The 18,775-nt window shown below is 40.6% G+C and overlaps 1 protein-coding gene across 50 annotated transcripts in view; it reads right to left on the bottom strand.

Annotated features, from left to right (window-relative positions):
* The window catches only part of EIF4G3 (eukaryotic translation initiation factor 4 gamma 3), a 376,646-nt gene that overhangs the window by 146,321 nt on the left and 211,550 nt on the right, over nt 1-18,775 (bottom strand). For 19 of the 50 annotated variants that reach the window (XM_089301376.1, XM_070079133.2, XM_089301371.1 and 16 more), the window contains one exon: nt 3,896-4,004. The exons of 2 other annotated variants lie outside the window; for them this stretch is intronic. In XM_089301376.1, the coding sequence (XP_089157502.1) occupies nt 3,896-4,004 (109 nt within the window). Of the gene's footprint in view, nt 1-3,895; nt 4,056-18,775 lie in introns of all 50 variants that reach the window. 29 more of the 50 variants (XM_089301377.1, XM_089301388.1, XM_089301365.1 and 26 more) reach the window with 2 other exon arrangements.

Here is an 18,775-nt window from a genome sequence, read left to right as displayed (position 1 = left end):
ATGGTGCTTAAACTTAGTTTGATAACTTGAAAAAAAAAACCCACAATATTAACATGTGCACAGGGTAAAGTCAGTTTAATAACAATGGCTCTGAACATAAGAGGGTTTTTTTTTTCCATTTTGCTTATCCACAGTTTCTATAATAAATGTGTCTTATTTATAATAATGATAAAACTGTTCCCATTTACTGTAATACGCTGGTGGAAACAATGGCCTAGATGGGTGCAATTTTGGTTGTCCAAAGTCTCACAATGATGAAGGTGCTATTATCATCAAAGAGAGAGAGAGAGAGACACACACACAGAGAGAGAATACTAGTAAGTATCCCACAGTTTGAGGGACACTTCACAACCAAATGCCAACAGAGTCTCAGTGGAGCAACAGTGCTATGAATGGTTGGATTAAAATAGAATAGTGTTCTCTGACTATACCAGGTGCTTAAACCAGGCACACAAACTAAGGTACCTACTAGCTCTTGTTTATGTTAATTATCCATACTATAGCCTCAACACATTGGATTTCTCATTTAGGGAACAGCAATCATTTCAGCCATGTCTATATACCATCAACACCAATTCAACAGTCTTTCTCCACAAACCAATGTGAGTTATCTCTTCTGTCTTCCTAAACAACCAAATAAATGGGTGGGGGGGGGAATCACTCGTCTAGACTCTGGTCTTCGTGTTAATCACTCCAGCTATCGATGTCAAAAACTCTGAGAAACCATAAGCTTAATATATGGCAGCTAACATTTACTAAGTACTTACTATGTGCTATGAACTGGGTCAAATACCATACAGAAACCATCCTCTTTAATTCTCACAACCACTACTGGGATAGAAATTATATTTTCCTATTTCACAGGTGGGGAAACGGAAAGTTTTAGAGATTAATAACAGACCTAAGGTCATATAATTAGCAAGAGCGCTAGCCTGAGAATGATTTCAAAACCCACATTCCTCCAACTCAGAAAGGAAAAGTCATATGAAGACAAGAGTATTTAGGTGAATGAGGCAGAAGGGAGACTCTGGGGCTACACTGAGATTCTGTCACCCAGTATATGTCTTCAGTAATGACACTTCCATTGAGAAAGAAAAACCCATCTGTCAACTGCAGAGACTGCTGTTTCCGGAGATTATATATCAGTCTTCAAAAATAGTGAATTTTTATATTCTAATTTATTTTAAAGGGAATCTACAGTTAAGAAAGAAAGCTTTAAGGCTTCTTAAGGATAAAAAATATTCATGAAAAAATGAGTGATTTCTTTCTAATATTATTTGAATCATACAAATTTGGTTTAGAAAACAACTCTGAAAACTATTCCATACAGTGGTAGGTTCTTTGTAGCAGCAGAGAGTAACAGTTTTTTCCTAAATAGTTGGTACTAAAAGGAAATATCAGTAGTTCCAAAGAATTATTTTTATAAATTCTATGAAATGTACTAAAACTACTACAAGTTTTTCTTTTCATCAAGGTAATAAGAAACACTGTCCAGTGCACCCTTTGCTATATCTTTTATCAGTCTGAAATGCTAATTTTATTATTCAAATTTCTACTAAGCAAAAAATAAAAATTAAAAAAAAAAAAAACCAGGAAATCAGAAACCTGCATTTCTCTATTCTTGAAATCTAAGCCTAAATAGGACAAAATGCAGGACTCTCATAATGTGAAAATCTTAGCACTCTTTTTCACAAAATAACTGCAAAAGAGGTAATACTGTCTTCAGAAAACTCGGGGCAGGCACCGTGGCTCATTTGGTTAATCCTCCACCTGCGGCGCCGGCATCCCATATGGGCGCTAGTTCTAGTCCTGGTTGCTCCTCTTCCAGTACAGCTCTCTGCTGTGGCCCGGGAGTGCAGTGGAGGATGGCCCACGTGCTTGGGCGCCTGCACCCCATGGGAGACCAGGAGGAAGCACCTGGCTCCTGGCTTCGGATCGGCACAGCGCCGGCCATAGCGGCCATTTGGGGAGTGAACCAACGACAGGAAGACCTTTCTCTCTGTCTCTGTCTCACACTGTCTATAACTCTACCTGTCAAATAAATAAATAAATAAAAAGACAACTCAGAACTATCAGCATGAGGGTAACTTATTAATTTTCAAATACTGTGATACAGCTACCAATAAGGGCACAGGAAGTATCCAATAGGCTTAGCGTAACTCTAATCAGCCAAACAATTACACTGGTGCCAAAGTACAATGAAGTAAAGTTGGGCAAGTTTTGAAGGGAATGTGTTCAAATTATTCTCTACCAAATTAAAAACATTCTGAATCTTGTCTCAAAACTGTGTTATCATTGGGGGTGGGGGTGGTGTTCCACAATATCTATGAACTGCACTTCTTCAAGGTAAATGGCTTAATAGTAAACATGCAGTTTTAAGAATGCATGAGTCCTCCTTTAATTCTAAACACTGCTGGAAGACATATGTGACAATGAACTTTTAGCAGCACACCGGAGTTGAGGTTTGTGACTTTAGTTTTGGCTTAAAACAACTATATGTAATAAATATAGGACATGCCTCTGCTCAGGTTTACTAAACTTCTCAATATTCAAGTGACAAAACATACTACCCCAATCCTAACCCTCACAAGCCAGGAGACTAGCAGGAACTCGCAGCAGTCACTGCCTGCTAGGATCCACATGAGTAGGGATCTGGAGTTAGGAGCTGCAGTTATAAAACCCCAGCGCTCCAAGCTTAACTACTCCAAATGCCTGCCCCAAACTTTCTATATTATCATCTTTGTATGATGTCAAAAACACTTAACCATACTTAGAAGTTTATCTTTCTGAAGCTTTCTAAGTGTGATTAACTTTCAGTCTAGTAAAAAATATTTAATATTTAACATATCCACTTATTGGGTCATTTCCAAATATTTTAAAGAATAATTGTATAAAGTATATTTAATAACAACTGGCTATAATATATAATAACATATGTAAAGATAGCAGGCTACAAATAATAACAGAATTGGAAAAATGAGTAATTTGAGAAAAGAGGCAACACATAAATGATTTCCATTCATTTTTAGGATGAAAGCAGAAAAATTACAAAGCATGGTCCAGGTTTCTTGCTCTTTCTTTTATGCCTACTGAGAACTATCCCCCAATTTTACATAAGGTCAAGCTACAATCCAACTAGACAGGAAAGAGAGATTGTGAGAGTCCACTTTCTGGCTTGAGAATCCCTTGAAAGCTTTCCATTTATACTCTAAAAGGTACTGCACATATTTATTTCAAAAACCATTTGGCACTTCATGTTCAAGGTTAATAGGAGTGGAGACTTTAGTAGAATTAATACACTATTATTGCAGTAGTGCTATTCCTCACTTCATATGTTACTAAGTGTGCCCTTTGAACAATCTCCTGAGGTAGGTCTTCATTCCATTCTTGAAGTGAAGTAACTGAGACACTCGGGCTGAGTGACTCAACCAAGACAAAATAGCCAATCCATGATGTGGCCAGGATTTCATCTCAGTGCTGTCTTCAACTGTGGCTATAAAGGTCAATGTCAGAAAAAAAAAAAAAAAAATTCTAGTATCTTAAAAACAGCAAGACACACAGGGACATGTTTAATATATAAACTGTGTTTTTTGGAAAGCAACATGTTTTGATGTATTTCCCTCCTTCACTTTGTTAAAAAAGCAAAACGGAACAAAACCGTAAGGCGGCTAAGCTCTTACCTATACAGAGATACTGAAAATGAGGCATTAATAAAACAGGAAACTCTTCTTTAGTTCTCTAGAGGTAAAGTATTTTATTTTCTGCCTCAAAGTTTCTTAGAAATTGAGTGTCTAAACAACGCTCAAATGTTTTACGCTTACTCTTGAATGTTAAGGGCAATTAATTAACAGAGAGAGACTACAGATAAGAGGGAGGAAAACAGTCATACACAAACCTTGCTTCTGGTCGCTAGCTGCAGTGACAGGGGTGCTGGCAGCAAGATGAGCGCTCTCCACAGTCCCATAAGCCACAGGGCTGTGCTCGGGGACCTGGCTGGGCAGCTGCTGGGATTTGAAGTACAAAAAAGGGTGATAATGAGCGTGCGAACATAAAAACTAGCAACATGGAACCCAAGCAAGTGGGGAAGACAGAGGAGGGCAGGAGGTCACAAATAAAAAAAGGAAAGCAAGGGAAAACACATAAGGCCAATTTAATAAATTCAAAAGTGCATGGGAAGACAGGGTGAAAAGGAAAGAGGCAGCAGGAGGGGGGGGGGGAGGAAAAAAGATGATTACTATTAACCACCGCAAGGAAGACAGCACAGCAACCACCAGTACAACGCATTCTCCAGTGTTCCTGCTAAGGACAAGCTGACTTTAAACTAACAACGGGTTTATATCCAAGAAGGAGTTCAGCATCCTCCCAAAGACCAAACGGATTTGGCCAACTTCATTTATAAATTACCTGGCAAAGCAGTCTGTCAGTCAAAAACAGGACAGATAGTTACTGATTCAGGATTACAATATTAAAGGGAGTGATCCCTGTAATTTGTCCGTATCATTAAGGTGAAAAGCAATCTGCAAAGTATCTAAATGCAATTGCACCTTAAAATGTTTTTAGATTCAGAATGATGGTATCTTTTCAGAATCAGAAATCTGAGTAAAATATCTGGCTTTTTAGAGCTCTGAGGAAAACTACCATTTTCAGCTCAGTCATTGTATTAGAATGAAAAATGTCCATCAAAATAGGTTGAGAAAATTGCAGCCATTGTTCAACTTAGAGGGAACAGAATTACACAAGAAAGGACAAGAACACTCATTCTACATCACATTCCAGGCAGGTATTCATTCTCAATTTTAGGGTAACACAAAAGCCACAAAACAAAGCAGTGTCTCTCCTCGGAGATCTAAGGTCCATTTTTGGTAGCTATAATCTCCTGACTGAATTCTGTAAGTGCTATCAGAGCACAGCTCCCTGGAGAATTCTGTTCTGTTTCTTTAGGGGGCGGAAACGGGGAGCAGGAGAGAAAAGGGAGACTAGGATGCGAGTGAGCCTGGGTGGATGAGGGCACTGAATGGTAAGGGTTAATAAAAAGTATTTTGAAGGCAGGAAGTCCCACTTAAAAAGGGGATATATAAACTGAAATGGACACGAATTATTGATGATGATACCATTTAAGTAACATGCTCCTCAGAAACAACACCAGGCATTTATATTGGACCACGCAGGATCGTCGAAGGGCACAGGCATTCCGGGAAAGCTGTCATTTCACCACCTATTTCACAATTACATCTACACGAAGATGACTACAATTATACCACCATTTATTAAAAAAGGAGAGTCATCGTTTCACTTTGAATCATGGACATAAAGAAATAGTGCAACCATAATTATTCTACTCTGAAACTGCAATTTCAGTGTTAGGGGATTGTACTCTTGAAATTTAAGACTTAGGAGGACTTCATAGCTAAAGATGAGAAGAGATTCTAACTCAATTGGCTAAAAATAGTTTTGGAGTAAAAATACATCTGAAAATAAATCTATGTTATTTAGCATTTATTAAACAGTTATCCACATTTTCCCAGCAAAGAAAGATGTATACTATGTCATTTATCAGAAAGGATGAAAATATAACTACTCCAACTGCCTGGAAAATTAATAACAACAATAACAACAACAACCCAACCCAAAAACCACAGACATGGTAAGTTGCTTAAGACAGTGAAGACCTACTGATAACTATAAATTTATACAGACCTGAGAATTTTTCAATCTAAAATATCTTCAATCATACAAAAGAGATTCAACCATACACACATTTAAAAATTCACAAAGGCCCTAGGGACCAGTGCCCCAGCTCACTAGGTTAATCCTCTACCTGGAGCACCGGCATCCCATATGGGCGCCAGTTCTAGTCCTGCTTCTCCTCTTCCGATCTAGCTCTCTGCTATGGCCTGGAAAAGCAGTGGAAGATGGCCCAAGTCCTTGGGCCCCTGTACCCGTGTGGGAGACCAGGCTCCTGTGTGGCTCTGACTTCGGATGGGTGCAGCTCCGGCCATTGCGGCCATTTGGGGAATGAGCCAATGGAAGGAAGACCTTTCTCTCTCTGTCTCTCTCTCTCACTGTCTGTAACTCTACTTGTCAAATAAATAAAAAAAAATCTCTAAAAAAAATAAAAATAAAAATTCACAAATCTCTAGGAAGAGTTGTAGAGTCCTAAAAGAGAATGAGATAACATGCTGGTTAAGTAACAGTTCCAGGGTACACAGTTAGCACAAAATGCTGGGGAGTACTTTTCAGTTTCCTCAGATATAATATGAAAAAGTAAATAAGGAGTCTACAATCCCTTTCAGTGTTAACAGTCTGTAAGCCTTTGATAGTACAACGAAAATGGCCGGCACAACGGCTCACTAGGCTAATTCTCCACCTGCGGCGCTGGCACACAGGGTTCTAGTACCGATTTGGGTGCCAGTTCTGTCCCGGTTGCTCCTCTTCCAGTCCAGCTCTCTGCTGTGGTCCGGGAGGGCAGTGGAGGATGGCCCAAGTCCTTGGGCCCTGCACCCACACTGGGGGCGAGGAGGAGGTACCTGGCTCCGGGCTTCAGATCTGCACAGCGAACCGGCTGTCGCGGCCATTTGAGGGGTGAACCAATGGGAAAAGGAAGACCTTTCTCTCTGTCTCTCTCTCACTGTCTAACTCTTCCTGTCCAAAAAAAAAAAAAGATAGTACAAAGAAAATAATAATATATTAACATGTCATCTAATACTTTAAATTTTTTTTTTTTTTTTTTTTTTTTTGGACAGGCAGAGTGGACAGTGAGAGAGAGAGAGAGAGAGAAAGGTCTTCCTTTGCCGTTGGTTCACCCTCCAATGGCCGCCATGGCCGGCGCGCTGTGGCCGGTGCACCGCACTGATCCAATGGCAGGAGCCAGGTGCTTCTCCTGGTCTCCCATGGGGTGCAGGGCCCAAGCACTTGGGCCATCCTCCACTGCACTCCCTGGCCACAGCAGAGAGCTGGCCTGGAAGAGGGGCAACCGGGACAGAATCCAGCGCCCCGACTAGGACTAGAACCCGGTGTGCCGGCGCCGCTAGGCGGAGGATTAGCCTAGTGAGCCGCGGCGCCGGCCCCTAACACTTTAATTTAGTTCTAGATTACTTTAGGATAATCTCAAATTTCAGTTTAACCTCTAACATGATCTCTGTTTTCCTAGTGAACAGTCTATTAAGAAGTAGTTCTTCTCTTTCCATACCACAAATAGTCATGAACTATTTTATGTAGTTGATAAGTCAGAAAAGCAGTCTACCCATTGACTGAAAATATCAACTCAATGCTATATGCATGTTGGTCCATATAGGGAATTCACACAACACTGTTCAGAACATTTAAGGATTTCAAAACCACTGCATCTCAGTCAAAATCACTGCCAGTGAGAGTGAAAGTTTGTCACAATGATTCTGGAATCAAGGCCATCAGTGTTGAGATAGCAACCGTAAGAAAGTCAGAGCTGGAAGCCCAGGCAGATTGAGCAGCTCTCTTCCAACGCTGTTTCAATGTGTAGAAGTGGTGTCAGCGCTAAATCCCGCACACTTCCAGTTGTTAAAAATCAAAGTTCTGACTGGTAGAAGAAAAAAGCAAATTGTTTCTTACTTTTCAACAACAGTGATAAAGGAGTTCAAAGTATGGCAAGAGAGTAAGCTCAGTGTGGTTCATTAACTGTGACAAAGATATTAATACAAGACGTTAATGGGGGAATTGGAAGTATATCAACTATCACAAAACAATTTTTTTAAATTTAAAACTTCTAAAATAAAATGTTAAAATTTTCCTTTGTTTATTCTACTTGAGAATTTGTTGAGTATTAAGTTTAAAAATACTGCATCCCAAAGGACAGTAGTAAGTTTTGCCTCAAATACTAGAAGCATTCACTTCTTTTTTTAAAGCAGTATGTTCACCAATCAGTACAAGAGCAAAATCTGGAATTATCCTTTTATTTCTTTGCACAACTTAAAATCCATTTCTCTTCAGATAACCTATATGTTTTCTCTCCCAGAAATGAGCCATTTTCCTTTCTTTTTTATTTTAATCATGGACATGATAAAATGCTTAAGAACAGAGGTAGGCTGGCGCCGTGGCTCAATAGGCTAATCCTCCACCTTGCGGCGCCGGCACACCAGGTTCTAGTCCCGGTCGGGGCGCCGGATTCTGTCCCAGTTGCCCCTCTTCCAGGCCAGCTCTCTGCTGTGGCCAGGGAGTGCAGTGGAGGATGGCCCAAGTGCTTGGGCCCTGCACCCCATGGGAGACCAGGAGAAGCACCTGGCTCCTGCCATTGGATCAGCGCGGTGCACCGGCAGCGCGCCGGCCATGGCGGCCATTGGAGGGTGAACCAACAGCAAAAGGAAGACCTTTCTCTCTCTCTCTCTCACTGTCCACTCTGCCTGTAAAAAAAAAAAAAAAAAAGAAAAAAAGAAAGAAAAAGAACAGAGGTAGTTACAGACGGGGTCCGGTTACAGCTATGACTCTGGGGCCACATACCTGTTTCTCTACTATTCATTTTAAATGATTGAGGGAAAACTCAAGGGAAAAACCATGTTTCTTAATATATAAACATTATATGAGATTACCATTTTATTGGCACTGACACACCCAACATTTATATAGCATGTATGGCTGCTACAAAGCCATTTGAGTAGGGCTGAGAGAGAGGATGTGGCTGCAACATAGAATAATTATTACTTTACTTCAATTCACTGAAAGAAAGCCAGAGTCATCAGCTACAAGGGTGCTTTAAAAAGTTCTTAGAGGGGCCAGCGTGGGGTGTAGTAGATTAAGCCTCTGCCCAGCACCAGCATCCCCAATGGGTGCTGGTTCAAGACCTGGCTACTCCACTTGCAATCCAGCTCCCTGCTAATGGCCTGGGAAAGCAGTGGAAGATGGACCAACCAATGTGGGAGAGACCCAGAAGAAGCTCCTGGCTCCTGATCAGCCCAACTCCAGCTGTTGCAGCCATTAGGGAGTAAACCAGTGGAAGACTTCACTGTTTTGCTCTCTTTCTGTCTAACTCTGCCACTCGAATGAAAAAATAGATCTTAAAAGAAAGATTTCATCAGACTAGCATACCAAGTTAAAAAAATATAAAAGTTCTTAGATAATGGAATTAAAACATAAGCTTATTTTGATGCAAAGAAAGCCTGAAATTAAGCCAGCAGGGTCTTCAAAAACTCAGTGGAAAATGCATGCCAGAAAAACTTTATATGGATTTCATTTTTTTCCACCAAAATAAACATCTCCTAATTCCATTTTCTCATAAACTTTTTTGAATTACTCTCTTGATATAATTTATTGTCATCCTTAAGAGGCTACTTAAAAACCTCACATTTTACCATGTCAAGTGTAACTGATTTTTCAAAGTCCCACTCAAGGACTTTCAAATAATCCTTGTATAAACATCTCCTGTATTTAACATATGAGGTAAATAAACAAATATTGCCTCCATTGAGAAACAGGAAGATCAATAAATAAATAGGGCTGGCGCCGCGGCTCACTAGGCTAATCCTCCGCCTAGCGGCGCCGGCACACCAGGTTCTAGTCCCGGTCGGGGCGCCGGATTCTGTCCCGGTTGCCCCTCTTCCAGGCCAGCTCTCTGCTGTGGCCAGGGAGTGCAGTGGAGGATGGCCCAAGTGCTTGGGCCCTGCACCCCATGGGAGACCAGGAAAAAAAAAGCACCTGGCTCCTGGCTCCTGCCATCGGATCAGCGCAGTGCGCCGGCTGCAGCGCGCCGGCCGCGGCGGCCATTGGAGGGTGAACCAACGGCAAAGGAAGACCTTTCTCTCTGTCTCTCTCTCTCACTGTCCACTCTGCCTGACAAAATAAATAAATAAATAAATAAATGGGGGCCAGCTTTGTGGCATAGAAGCTCACTCTATTGCCTGCAACACAGGCATCCCATATTGGTGCCGATTCCTGTACCAGCTGCTCTACTTCCAATTTAGCACTTTGCAAATGGCCTGGGAAAGCAGGGTATGATAGCCCAAGTATTTGGGGCCCTGCACCCATGTGGGAGAACTGGATGAAGCTCCTGGCCTCTGCGGCCATCTGGGAAGTCAATCAGCAGTTGAAAGTTCTCTCTCTCTCTCCTTCTCTGTAACTCTGACTTTCAAAAATAAATACATCTTAAAAAAAATTTAACAAACATATTGATGCCTGACAAAAGGACTCAAACATTTTTCTTTTCTAAGTAGGAGAGAATCTCTCACATTCAGTTATCAGAAATGTGTATGTTTCATCATAATTTTATCACATACAAAATGTTGAGAATTCACTGGTGACTAAGAATTCTTAGCTTTATGGAACTTATGTTGAATCAAAGGAAACAAATATTAAGGAATAAACCACAAAATTAACAATTGAATTATAATAGCTATAAGTGTTATACTGGAGTGTATTAGAATTTTTTTTTTTTATATTCAAGATGAAGAGAGAGAAACAGAGGCAGACAGAGAGAGATTCACACAGAGAAACAGAGACCTCCCATTAGCAGTCACTCCCCAAATGTCTACAACCACCAAGATTAGGTTGGGTTGGGGCCGGTGCCAGAGCGCAGTAGGTTAATTCTCTACCTGCGGCGCCAGCATCCCATATGGGTGCCAGTTCTAGTCCTGGATGCTCCTCCTCCAATCCAGCTCTTTTCTATGGCCTGGGAGAGCAGTGGAGGATAGCCCGGGTGCTTGGGCCCCTGCACCCGCATGGGAGACCAGGAGGAAGCACCTGGCTCCTGGCTTCAGATCAGTGCAGCTCCGGCTGTTGCGGCCATTTGGGGAGTGAAGCAGCAGAGGGAGGACCTTTCTCTCTGTCTCTCCCTCTCACTGTCTGTAACTCTACCTCTCAAATAAAATAAATAAAACCTTAAAAAAAAAAATAAGGACTAGGTTGGGCTAGAAGCTCAATCTAGCTCTCTTATGTGAATGGTAAAGACCCACTAACATGAGCCCAAGGTCTGCACTGGCAGAAAGTTGAAATTAGGAGCCAAAGACAGAAACTGAACCCAGGTAGTCTGATGTAGGACATTGGCATCTTAACTGCTATGCCAAACACCTGCCCAGAAGCATTTTTGAGGAAGCAATATTTAGGCTAAGTTACAAAGAATCAATGTGAATGCAGGCAGCTGGAAGGCATGCAGAAGGAAGCCTTTTTAGTAGAAGGAACATCACGTTTGAAAAATCTGAAAGGAAGAGCATTATGTGATCAATCAATTTGTGCAAGAGGGTAAAAAAGCACACAGGAAGAGCTGAGGGGCTTAGTGAGAAATCAAACAGGTAGAAGTTCGACTGAAAGGGCCATTCAAGCCACATCAAGGGTTTTGTTCTCAATCCCCACATCAATGGGAAGCCACAGACAGATTGAAAGTAGCAGTGTAATATAATCAGATTTATGTTTCAAAAAGATAATTTCAAAAAGATTACAGCATGGAAAATGAACTAGAAAGAAGGAAGACACAATTTATAAGGTCAAGGAAATAATTTTGGTGGTAATAGTGGAGGATATGATTGAATTGTACTTAATTACAGGAAATAAAGTGACAGGACTAGATTAGTTACAGCAGGGAGGGTATCAGTGAGAGGCTAAAAGAAAGACATTACATTTTTATGATGTGTGCCAGTCACTGAGAGGCTTCCGATTCAGCAGGTAAAGGACTGAGGGAAAGACTATGAACCAAGCTCTGTATCTGAAGTGCTCACAAGACACTCAAATACAGCAATCAAGTAGAAAGTTGAGTATTAACCTGAAGCTCCAAAGAGTTGTTACTCATACTTCAACTGATATATAGAATGAAGTAAAAATTCCCTTTAATGCAGGAGTAATAACCACAATGATGATATCAATCATGCATTAGTAACAAGAAACAACACATTGCCAGAATCATAGGATGAAAGGCTTGGAATAGGCATCAACCAAATGGATCAGTTCTTTCATTCTTTCCAGATTTTCTCAAGAAATTACAGTTTTAATAATAACAATAAAAAGCCTAAGAGATGAACTCACTGTTTCCACTCTGAAGCCCATTCCAGTTTATACAGCCTTCATCCTTAAATTTAAGTGTTTTCATCCATTGATCTTAGTTCTTGTTGGATCTGTAACAAAAATCTTATCCCTTCTCAATAAAACCCTTTCACATGCCTTAAAGTGACAACAAATATTTATTGGCCATCTTTTTAAAATTAATTTGAGAGGCAGACAGAGTGGGAGCTCCCATTGCAATGGCCAGGGAGGCTGGGACCAAAGCTGGGCGTTAGGAACACAATCCAGATCTCTCCCACGTGGTGGCAGAAACTCAATCACTTGAGCCCACACGACTGTCTCTCTGGATCCAAACTGAAAGGAACCAGAGTCAGGCGTCGTGGCCAGGAACTGAACTCAGGTACTCATGACAAGTGACATGGGTATCTCAACTTTTAGGCTAAACACCTGCTCCTACTTACTGTCTTACTAAGTACCATCTATTAAACTAAATGCTTAGAGTACAGTGCTGAAAAAAAATGTGTTGCAACTTGCATGGGGCTAACATTATAAATGGTGGAAACAAGCAATAAATCAGAAAGTAAATGTCAGGTAGGGGCTAATGTAATGAAAAAACTAAACCAGAATAAAAGGGAGTAAGCAGTGTGTGGTGTTACTAGAGTGGCCAGAGATGGCTCTCCTGAGGAAGAGATATTAAGAGGCATCTGAAAGAGGCAAAGAGATAAGACTTGGAATGTGAAAGAACAGCTCAGACAGAAGAAATGCTTAAGAACAAAAGCCCTAAGGCAGGAGCAGGCTGGAAAGATGGATCCCAGACAGCTCAACAGTAACGTAGAGGGCTGACAGAGGAAATGGGAGGAGACCAGATGACTGGACTGAGGATGAACTTGTGCATGTCACAGCGGGAGAGAAACCGGACAGTTTTCAGGAGGCAAAAGATGGGATCCAATTTATGTTTTAGGAGAATTCTTCAGTCAGGCTGTCATGAAAATAATATACAGAGAAGCAGCAAGATAAAAGCAGGGAGATGAGTAAGGAAATTAATTACTACTGCCTAGTGGAGAAACCAAAATGGCCCCGACTGCAAAAATACTAGTGAGGGTGGTGAGCATGGGTCAGACAAGACCTTCAAACTGAATGGTCACGAAGCATGAGATATGGGGACTTTGCAAGTGGTATAGACTGAAGTGTAAAAGTATAATCTACCAAATGAAGAAAACAAGGAGAGCACATCAAACTTCTGAAGAAGCTTTTCTAACACAGGGGCCACAACTCAAACCGCTTCATAAACCAACAGCCGACCTAATGTGAGATGCGAATTGGAGTAAAACAATGTAACAAACTAGCTAGGATATAATCAGCCTAAAGGCTTTTAAATACACAAAACTGTTTTTTTCTTTAAACACTGAACTGACAAAACAATATATAAATGTCTTCCTCGGAGGCAAGGAAAGATTGCCAAGGTGTCAGGAATGATGAGAAACCCAGACACATCAGTCAAAAAGCTTTAGAGTAAACTAAAGTATCTTCAAAGCTTATTTTAAAGTACCAATGGGAAACTGTTGAAATGAATAAAAAATAAAAAAAACCAAAAAACAAGAATGAGGATGAAATTCTCTATATTAAAATGTGTTATGGGGCTGGCGCCGTGGCTCACTTGGTTAATCCTCCACCTGCAGCACCGGCATTCCATATGGGTGCCGGGTTCTAGTCCCGGTTGCTCCTCTTCCAGTACAGCTCTCTGCTGCGGCCCGGGAAGGCAGTGGAGGATGGCCCAAGTGCTTGGGCGCCTGCAGCCACATGGGAGACCAGGAGGAAGCACCTGGCTCCTGGCTTTGGATCGGCGTAGCTCCAACTGTAGCTGCCATTAGGAGGGTGAACCAACAGAAGAAAGACCTTTCTCTCTGTCTCTCTCACTGACTGTCAAAATTAAAAAAAAATTTTTTAAATGTGTTATAAGCTATAGTACTTAAGAAAAATGCAAAACATAATTCACTAAGTGGTTAGATGCAGAGCTAGTCAATGAAAAATACTGACAAGATCAAAGCCATTTGGAACAATCAAAGATAAAGGTAAAACCAACCATGGAAGTACAAGAAGAAAATATTTGTGGGGCCAGGCAGGTTAAACCGCTGCCTGCAGCACCAGAATCTCATTTGGGTGCTGGTTCGAGTGCCAGTTGCTCCACTTACAATCCAGTTTCCAGCTAATGAGCCTGGGAAAGCAGCGGAAGATGGTCCAAGTGCTTGCTCCTGGCTCCTGGCTTCGGGCCTGGCCCAATAATAGCTGATGTGGCCATCTGGGAAGTGAACCAGTGGATGGAAGATCTCTTTCTTTCTCTGTCTCTCCCTTTCTCTAATTCTGCTTTTCAAATAAAATAAATCAACTTTGAAAAAAAAAAAAAAGAAAATATTTGTGAATAGTTTTATTTTATTGGATGGCAAGTCTTTCAAAAGTATAAGCCCAAATTATTTAGGAAAACACAAACATTTATGACTACAAAAATTTTAAAACTTCTATGTTAAGACACAATCAAATGAACAAAAAGGTTAACGTATTGCTAAGGTTTGACTGTGTTCCCAAAGCTCATGTGCTCCAATGCAACAGTATTAGGAGGGCAGGGCCTAATAAGAGGTGATTAGGCCGGCGCCGCGGCTCACTAGGCTAATCCTCCGCCTTGCGGCGCCGGCACACCGGGTTCTAGTCCCGGTTGGGGCGCCGGATTCTGTCCCGGTTGCCCCTCTTCCAGGCCAGCCCTCTGCTGTGGCCAGGGAGTGCAGTGGAGGATGGCCCAGGTGCTTGGGCCCTGCACCCCATGGGAGACCAGGAAAGGCACCTGGCTCCTGGCTCCTGCCATCGGATCAGCGCGGTGCGCCGGCCGCAGCGCGCCGGCCGCGGCGGCCATTGGAGGGTGAACCAGCGGCAAAGGAAGACCTTTCTCTCTCACTGTCCACTCTGCCTGTCAAAAAAAAAAAAAAAAAAAAAAAAAAAAAAAAAGAGGTGATTAGGTCTACCCTTCATTAATTAATTAATGTTGTAACAGGAGTAATTTTGTTATTGTCAGAGTGGGTTTGTTATTCTCTTGGACTTCCCGCTCTCCAGAACTAAGAGCCAAATAAACATCTACTGTTTCTAAATTACCGAGTTTGTGGCATTCGATTATAGCAGGAGAAAATACGGTGTAACACATATGTCAAGAAGGTTTCTTTCGCAGGTAAAAAAATTTTTATTTTAAGTTAAAACAAAAATTATTGCCCCAAAAGGAATTTATACAAAAGACAGAGAAAGTTCTTACATACACAATGATCAGTGAACATAAATTTTTGTGCATTTACAAATCAATAAGTAAACGTTTAACAAGCTTTTATTTAAAAAAAAAATCTGTCAGATAAGCAATAATGCAGAGAAAAGAGTATTCTCTTATACTGCTGGCAGCAGATTAGGTGAATGTTTCTGGAGGGAAGAAGTAAGACAGGAACCCAAAAATGAGCACACAAAGTTGTTTATCACATTATTCCTAATGTTAGTGACAGATAGAAAATAATGTGAATACCCCTCAATTAAATAAACTATGGTATATCCAAATAAGGGAACACCTTGAAGCTATTAAAAATTAAAATTTACCTTATCTAAAGAAAAACATGAACATTCGTGCATAATCACTAAAAATATTCCTTATAAATATCTTATAAAGACTCAAATAAATTACAGGCATGGTATATGTATATCTGTACACAAAGGCATTTCGATTTTAGAAATGTTTTAAATAACAGATAAAAGATTGAACCTGACAGTTTCTTGTGATCTCTTAAGACAGTTTCTGTGTTCCTTTATAACTATAAACATCACAATTACTGATGCTCACACGTTCCAATACTACTGTTCCATGTCTCACTGGAAGTAAGTGGTAAGGAACAGGAATTCTTATACATGCAACAATCCAATTCACATTACAGCACCTAAGGTAAAAATCACACCACGAGAAAAGCAAAAGCTTTCATATAATTTGACGAAGAACTGTGAAAAAATATAATGCGAGTAAAAAGGATACATTTCCTTTACTAATTAAACTGAGTCTACCAAAACACCTTAAAGCATACTTGTTCCATTGGCTTCTAGAAGAAGGCACATATCTCAAAAATAGTCTTGGATCAGATTTTCTTTGCTTCCTTGCTTCAGGAAGAAATTCTAACAGGCAATGAAGCAAGGAAATCACAGATTTATTTTTAGAAATTATGATTTTAAAACAAACCCTGTTTGAGACAGAGCTGATAAATCAAATGACCTTGCTCTGCAACTCTAAGTAGGGACTTCTGATTGTCTGGATACAAATTCATTTTCTTTCTTCTTCTTCTTCTTTTTTTTTTTTTTTTTAAGATTTATTTGTTTATTTGAAAGGCAGAGTTACAGAGAGGCAGAGGCAGAGAGAGATCGTCCATCTGCTGGTTCACTCCCCAAATGGCTGCAACAGCCGGAGCTTGCGCAACCCGGAGCCAGGAGCCAGGAGCCACCCACATGGGTGCAGGGGCCCAAGGATTTGGGCCATGCTCCATTGTTTCCCCAGGCCATAACAGAGAGCTGGATCAGAAGCAGAGCAGCCAGGACTCAAACCGGCACCCATATAAGACGTCAGCATTGCAGACAGAGGCTTTACCCTCTATGTCACTACACCGGCCCCCAAATTCATGTTCATCATGACATCACATTTAAAAGTTCTCGGAGAACTCACCCAGCTGAGACACCTACTTAAATTCTATACAGCTTTCCATACTATTGAAAAGTAGCATTTTCAGGTCAAGAGAAGATACTAAAGATAAATTATATCACTAAAAATAAGGTAAGATATGGTTTAATTCTATAATCACTATCTTTATTGCAATTACCACTAGAACAAATAATATACCTATATGCTTCAAGGTAGAATATACTAATTCATCAGTACCCATGACTCAGATGAAAAAATGAAATTTGAAAACACTGCATTGGTATTTCCTTTATAATCTTTATGCAGGAACCTATTTTTACGTATCTACTATGACATGAATATTACCACCTAACTTTAGGAATCTGTAATTGCTAAATCATGAAATAAATGAACTAATAAACAAACAGTACGAGTATATAAGTTCCCTAAGTATGTGTGTGTACATATATATTTATAACCAGCTTTATATATAAATGTTTATAATTAGTTTTATACGTGTATACATATGTGTGTATATATATATATATGTTCATAATTAGCTCTTCAAAAGGTGGCTATAACTTGCTGATTGGAGAAGCTGTATCTGCCCTCAACAGGTTCCAATCTTTCCTCTTCACCTATGCCCTGTGGAGTAAGACTCTCTCCCAAGTTGTAACTTTACTTCACTATAAGAGGAATTCTAAAAATGTAAAAAAATAGAGTAGGGAGAGAAAGCATGTTATACAGTCCATAAAGAAAAATTAAGTGACTCTGATACATCACAACCCATCCCTTTAGAAGCACAAAATTTTTGAAGTCTTCCCTACATAGCATCAGGTATTTATTTTCATTCTACAAGGTGAATAAACACTGTCAGGAAGCTAACACATTTCTTGAATACAAGAATGTTTCTTGTACCTTTCTGACAGAATCAAGAGCTGAATCATTTCATGGATTGAGGCAAAGTAACAAAATTTCCACTTCTCTCTACTCTAATATTTAGGAACTAAGATGATTTAGCACAGCTCTTCATTTTATAGGTAAAAGAAACAGCAGGGGTTTAGAAAGATTAACATTCTGACCCCAGATCCAAGGGGCAGACTGAAGCCAGCAATAATCATTCTAGCACCCTATGCTGTCCACACACAAACCTACAGCTATCCACTCTGGCTGTCTGTGTGGGCACATATACACACATGCCTGCTTTCTACAAATGTGAAAGACAAATTCTCCAGGAGTTTTTCCACAGATAATTTTAAAATGTATGAAGAAGGAGAGCATCAAATCCTGTCTACTTCTCTTGAGAGAAAAAGCAACGCAGCAAAAATCTGTTTCTCCACTCCATTCCCCTTATATATATTCATCAATTAACGCTTAACATGTGTCATAAAATTATTGAGTATAATTGCTGCCTCAGCATTCACTCATAGGCCTGACGTAAGTTATATGAAACCCAGCCATACCCATTCCATCTTGTCTTCCCTGCATGTCTGCTTGTGATACAGGCCACTCAGTCCTCATCTACTAACCCAAAACCCAACAAACCCCACAGCTATTGCTCATGATAAAATGTACTGCTAAACACCAGACAGAAGTAACTAAATTCCACCTTCACAAGTGTTTTCTTTGCCAATCTACAGCCCCACGGGAAAGCCTGTGGGATGCCATGGCCTTTAATGCAGTCACAGCCTCAGAGGTGCTCACTCTTTCCCATCACTCCCCATTCCTCCTTATCTTATCTTAACTTCCTGCTGCCGCCAGTCTACCCACTGGTCTCCCATGAGCACCTCTAACCTTTATGGGCTCTGAAAGCAACTTTTTCTGATGTATGTACTTGGTTCCATGCTCTCATTGTGTCTGACCTGAGCAATACATCCAAACCTAACTTTCTCCCAAGTGAGGCTCTCATAGAGGGTGGCCATCCAGGATTGTGGTCACTTTAGAGGGTGAGACCTTGAGACCAAATTAAAAAAAAAAAAAAAACACACCAACAGCATAACTCTTGCCACGGTCAAACTCATTATGTTCCTCTTCACACTTCTCCATGTATACTCATTGTCATGGTTTACTATGACAGCAGGCATTTAAAGTTTGAAGAGCCATCCCTGACTCTTTCCTCTTCTCACACGCAAAGGG

This window comes from Oryctolagus cuniculus, chromosome 7 (assembly GCF_051225735.1).
Source record: "Oryctolagus cuniculus isolate XC-2025 breed Fujian yellow rabbit chromosome 7, ASM5122573v1, whole genome shotgun sequence".
NCBI classification, from domain to species: domain Eukaryota; kingdom Metazoa; phylum Chordata; class Mammalia; order Lagomorpha; family Leporidae; genus Oryctolagus; species Oryctolagus cuniculus.
This window is presented reverse-complemented; position numbering and strand designations above follow the sequence as displayed.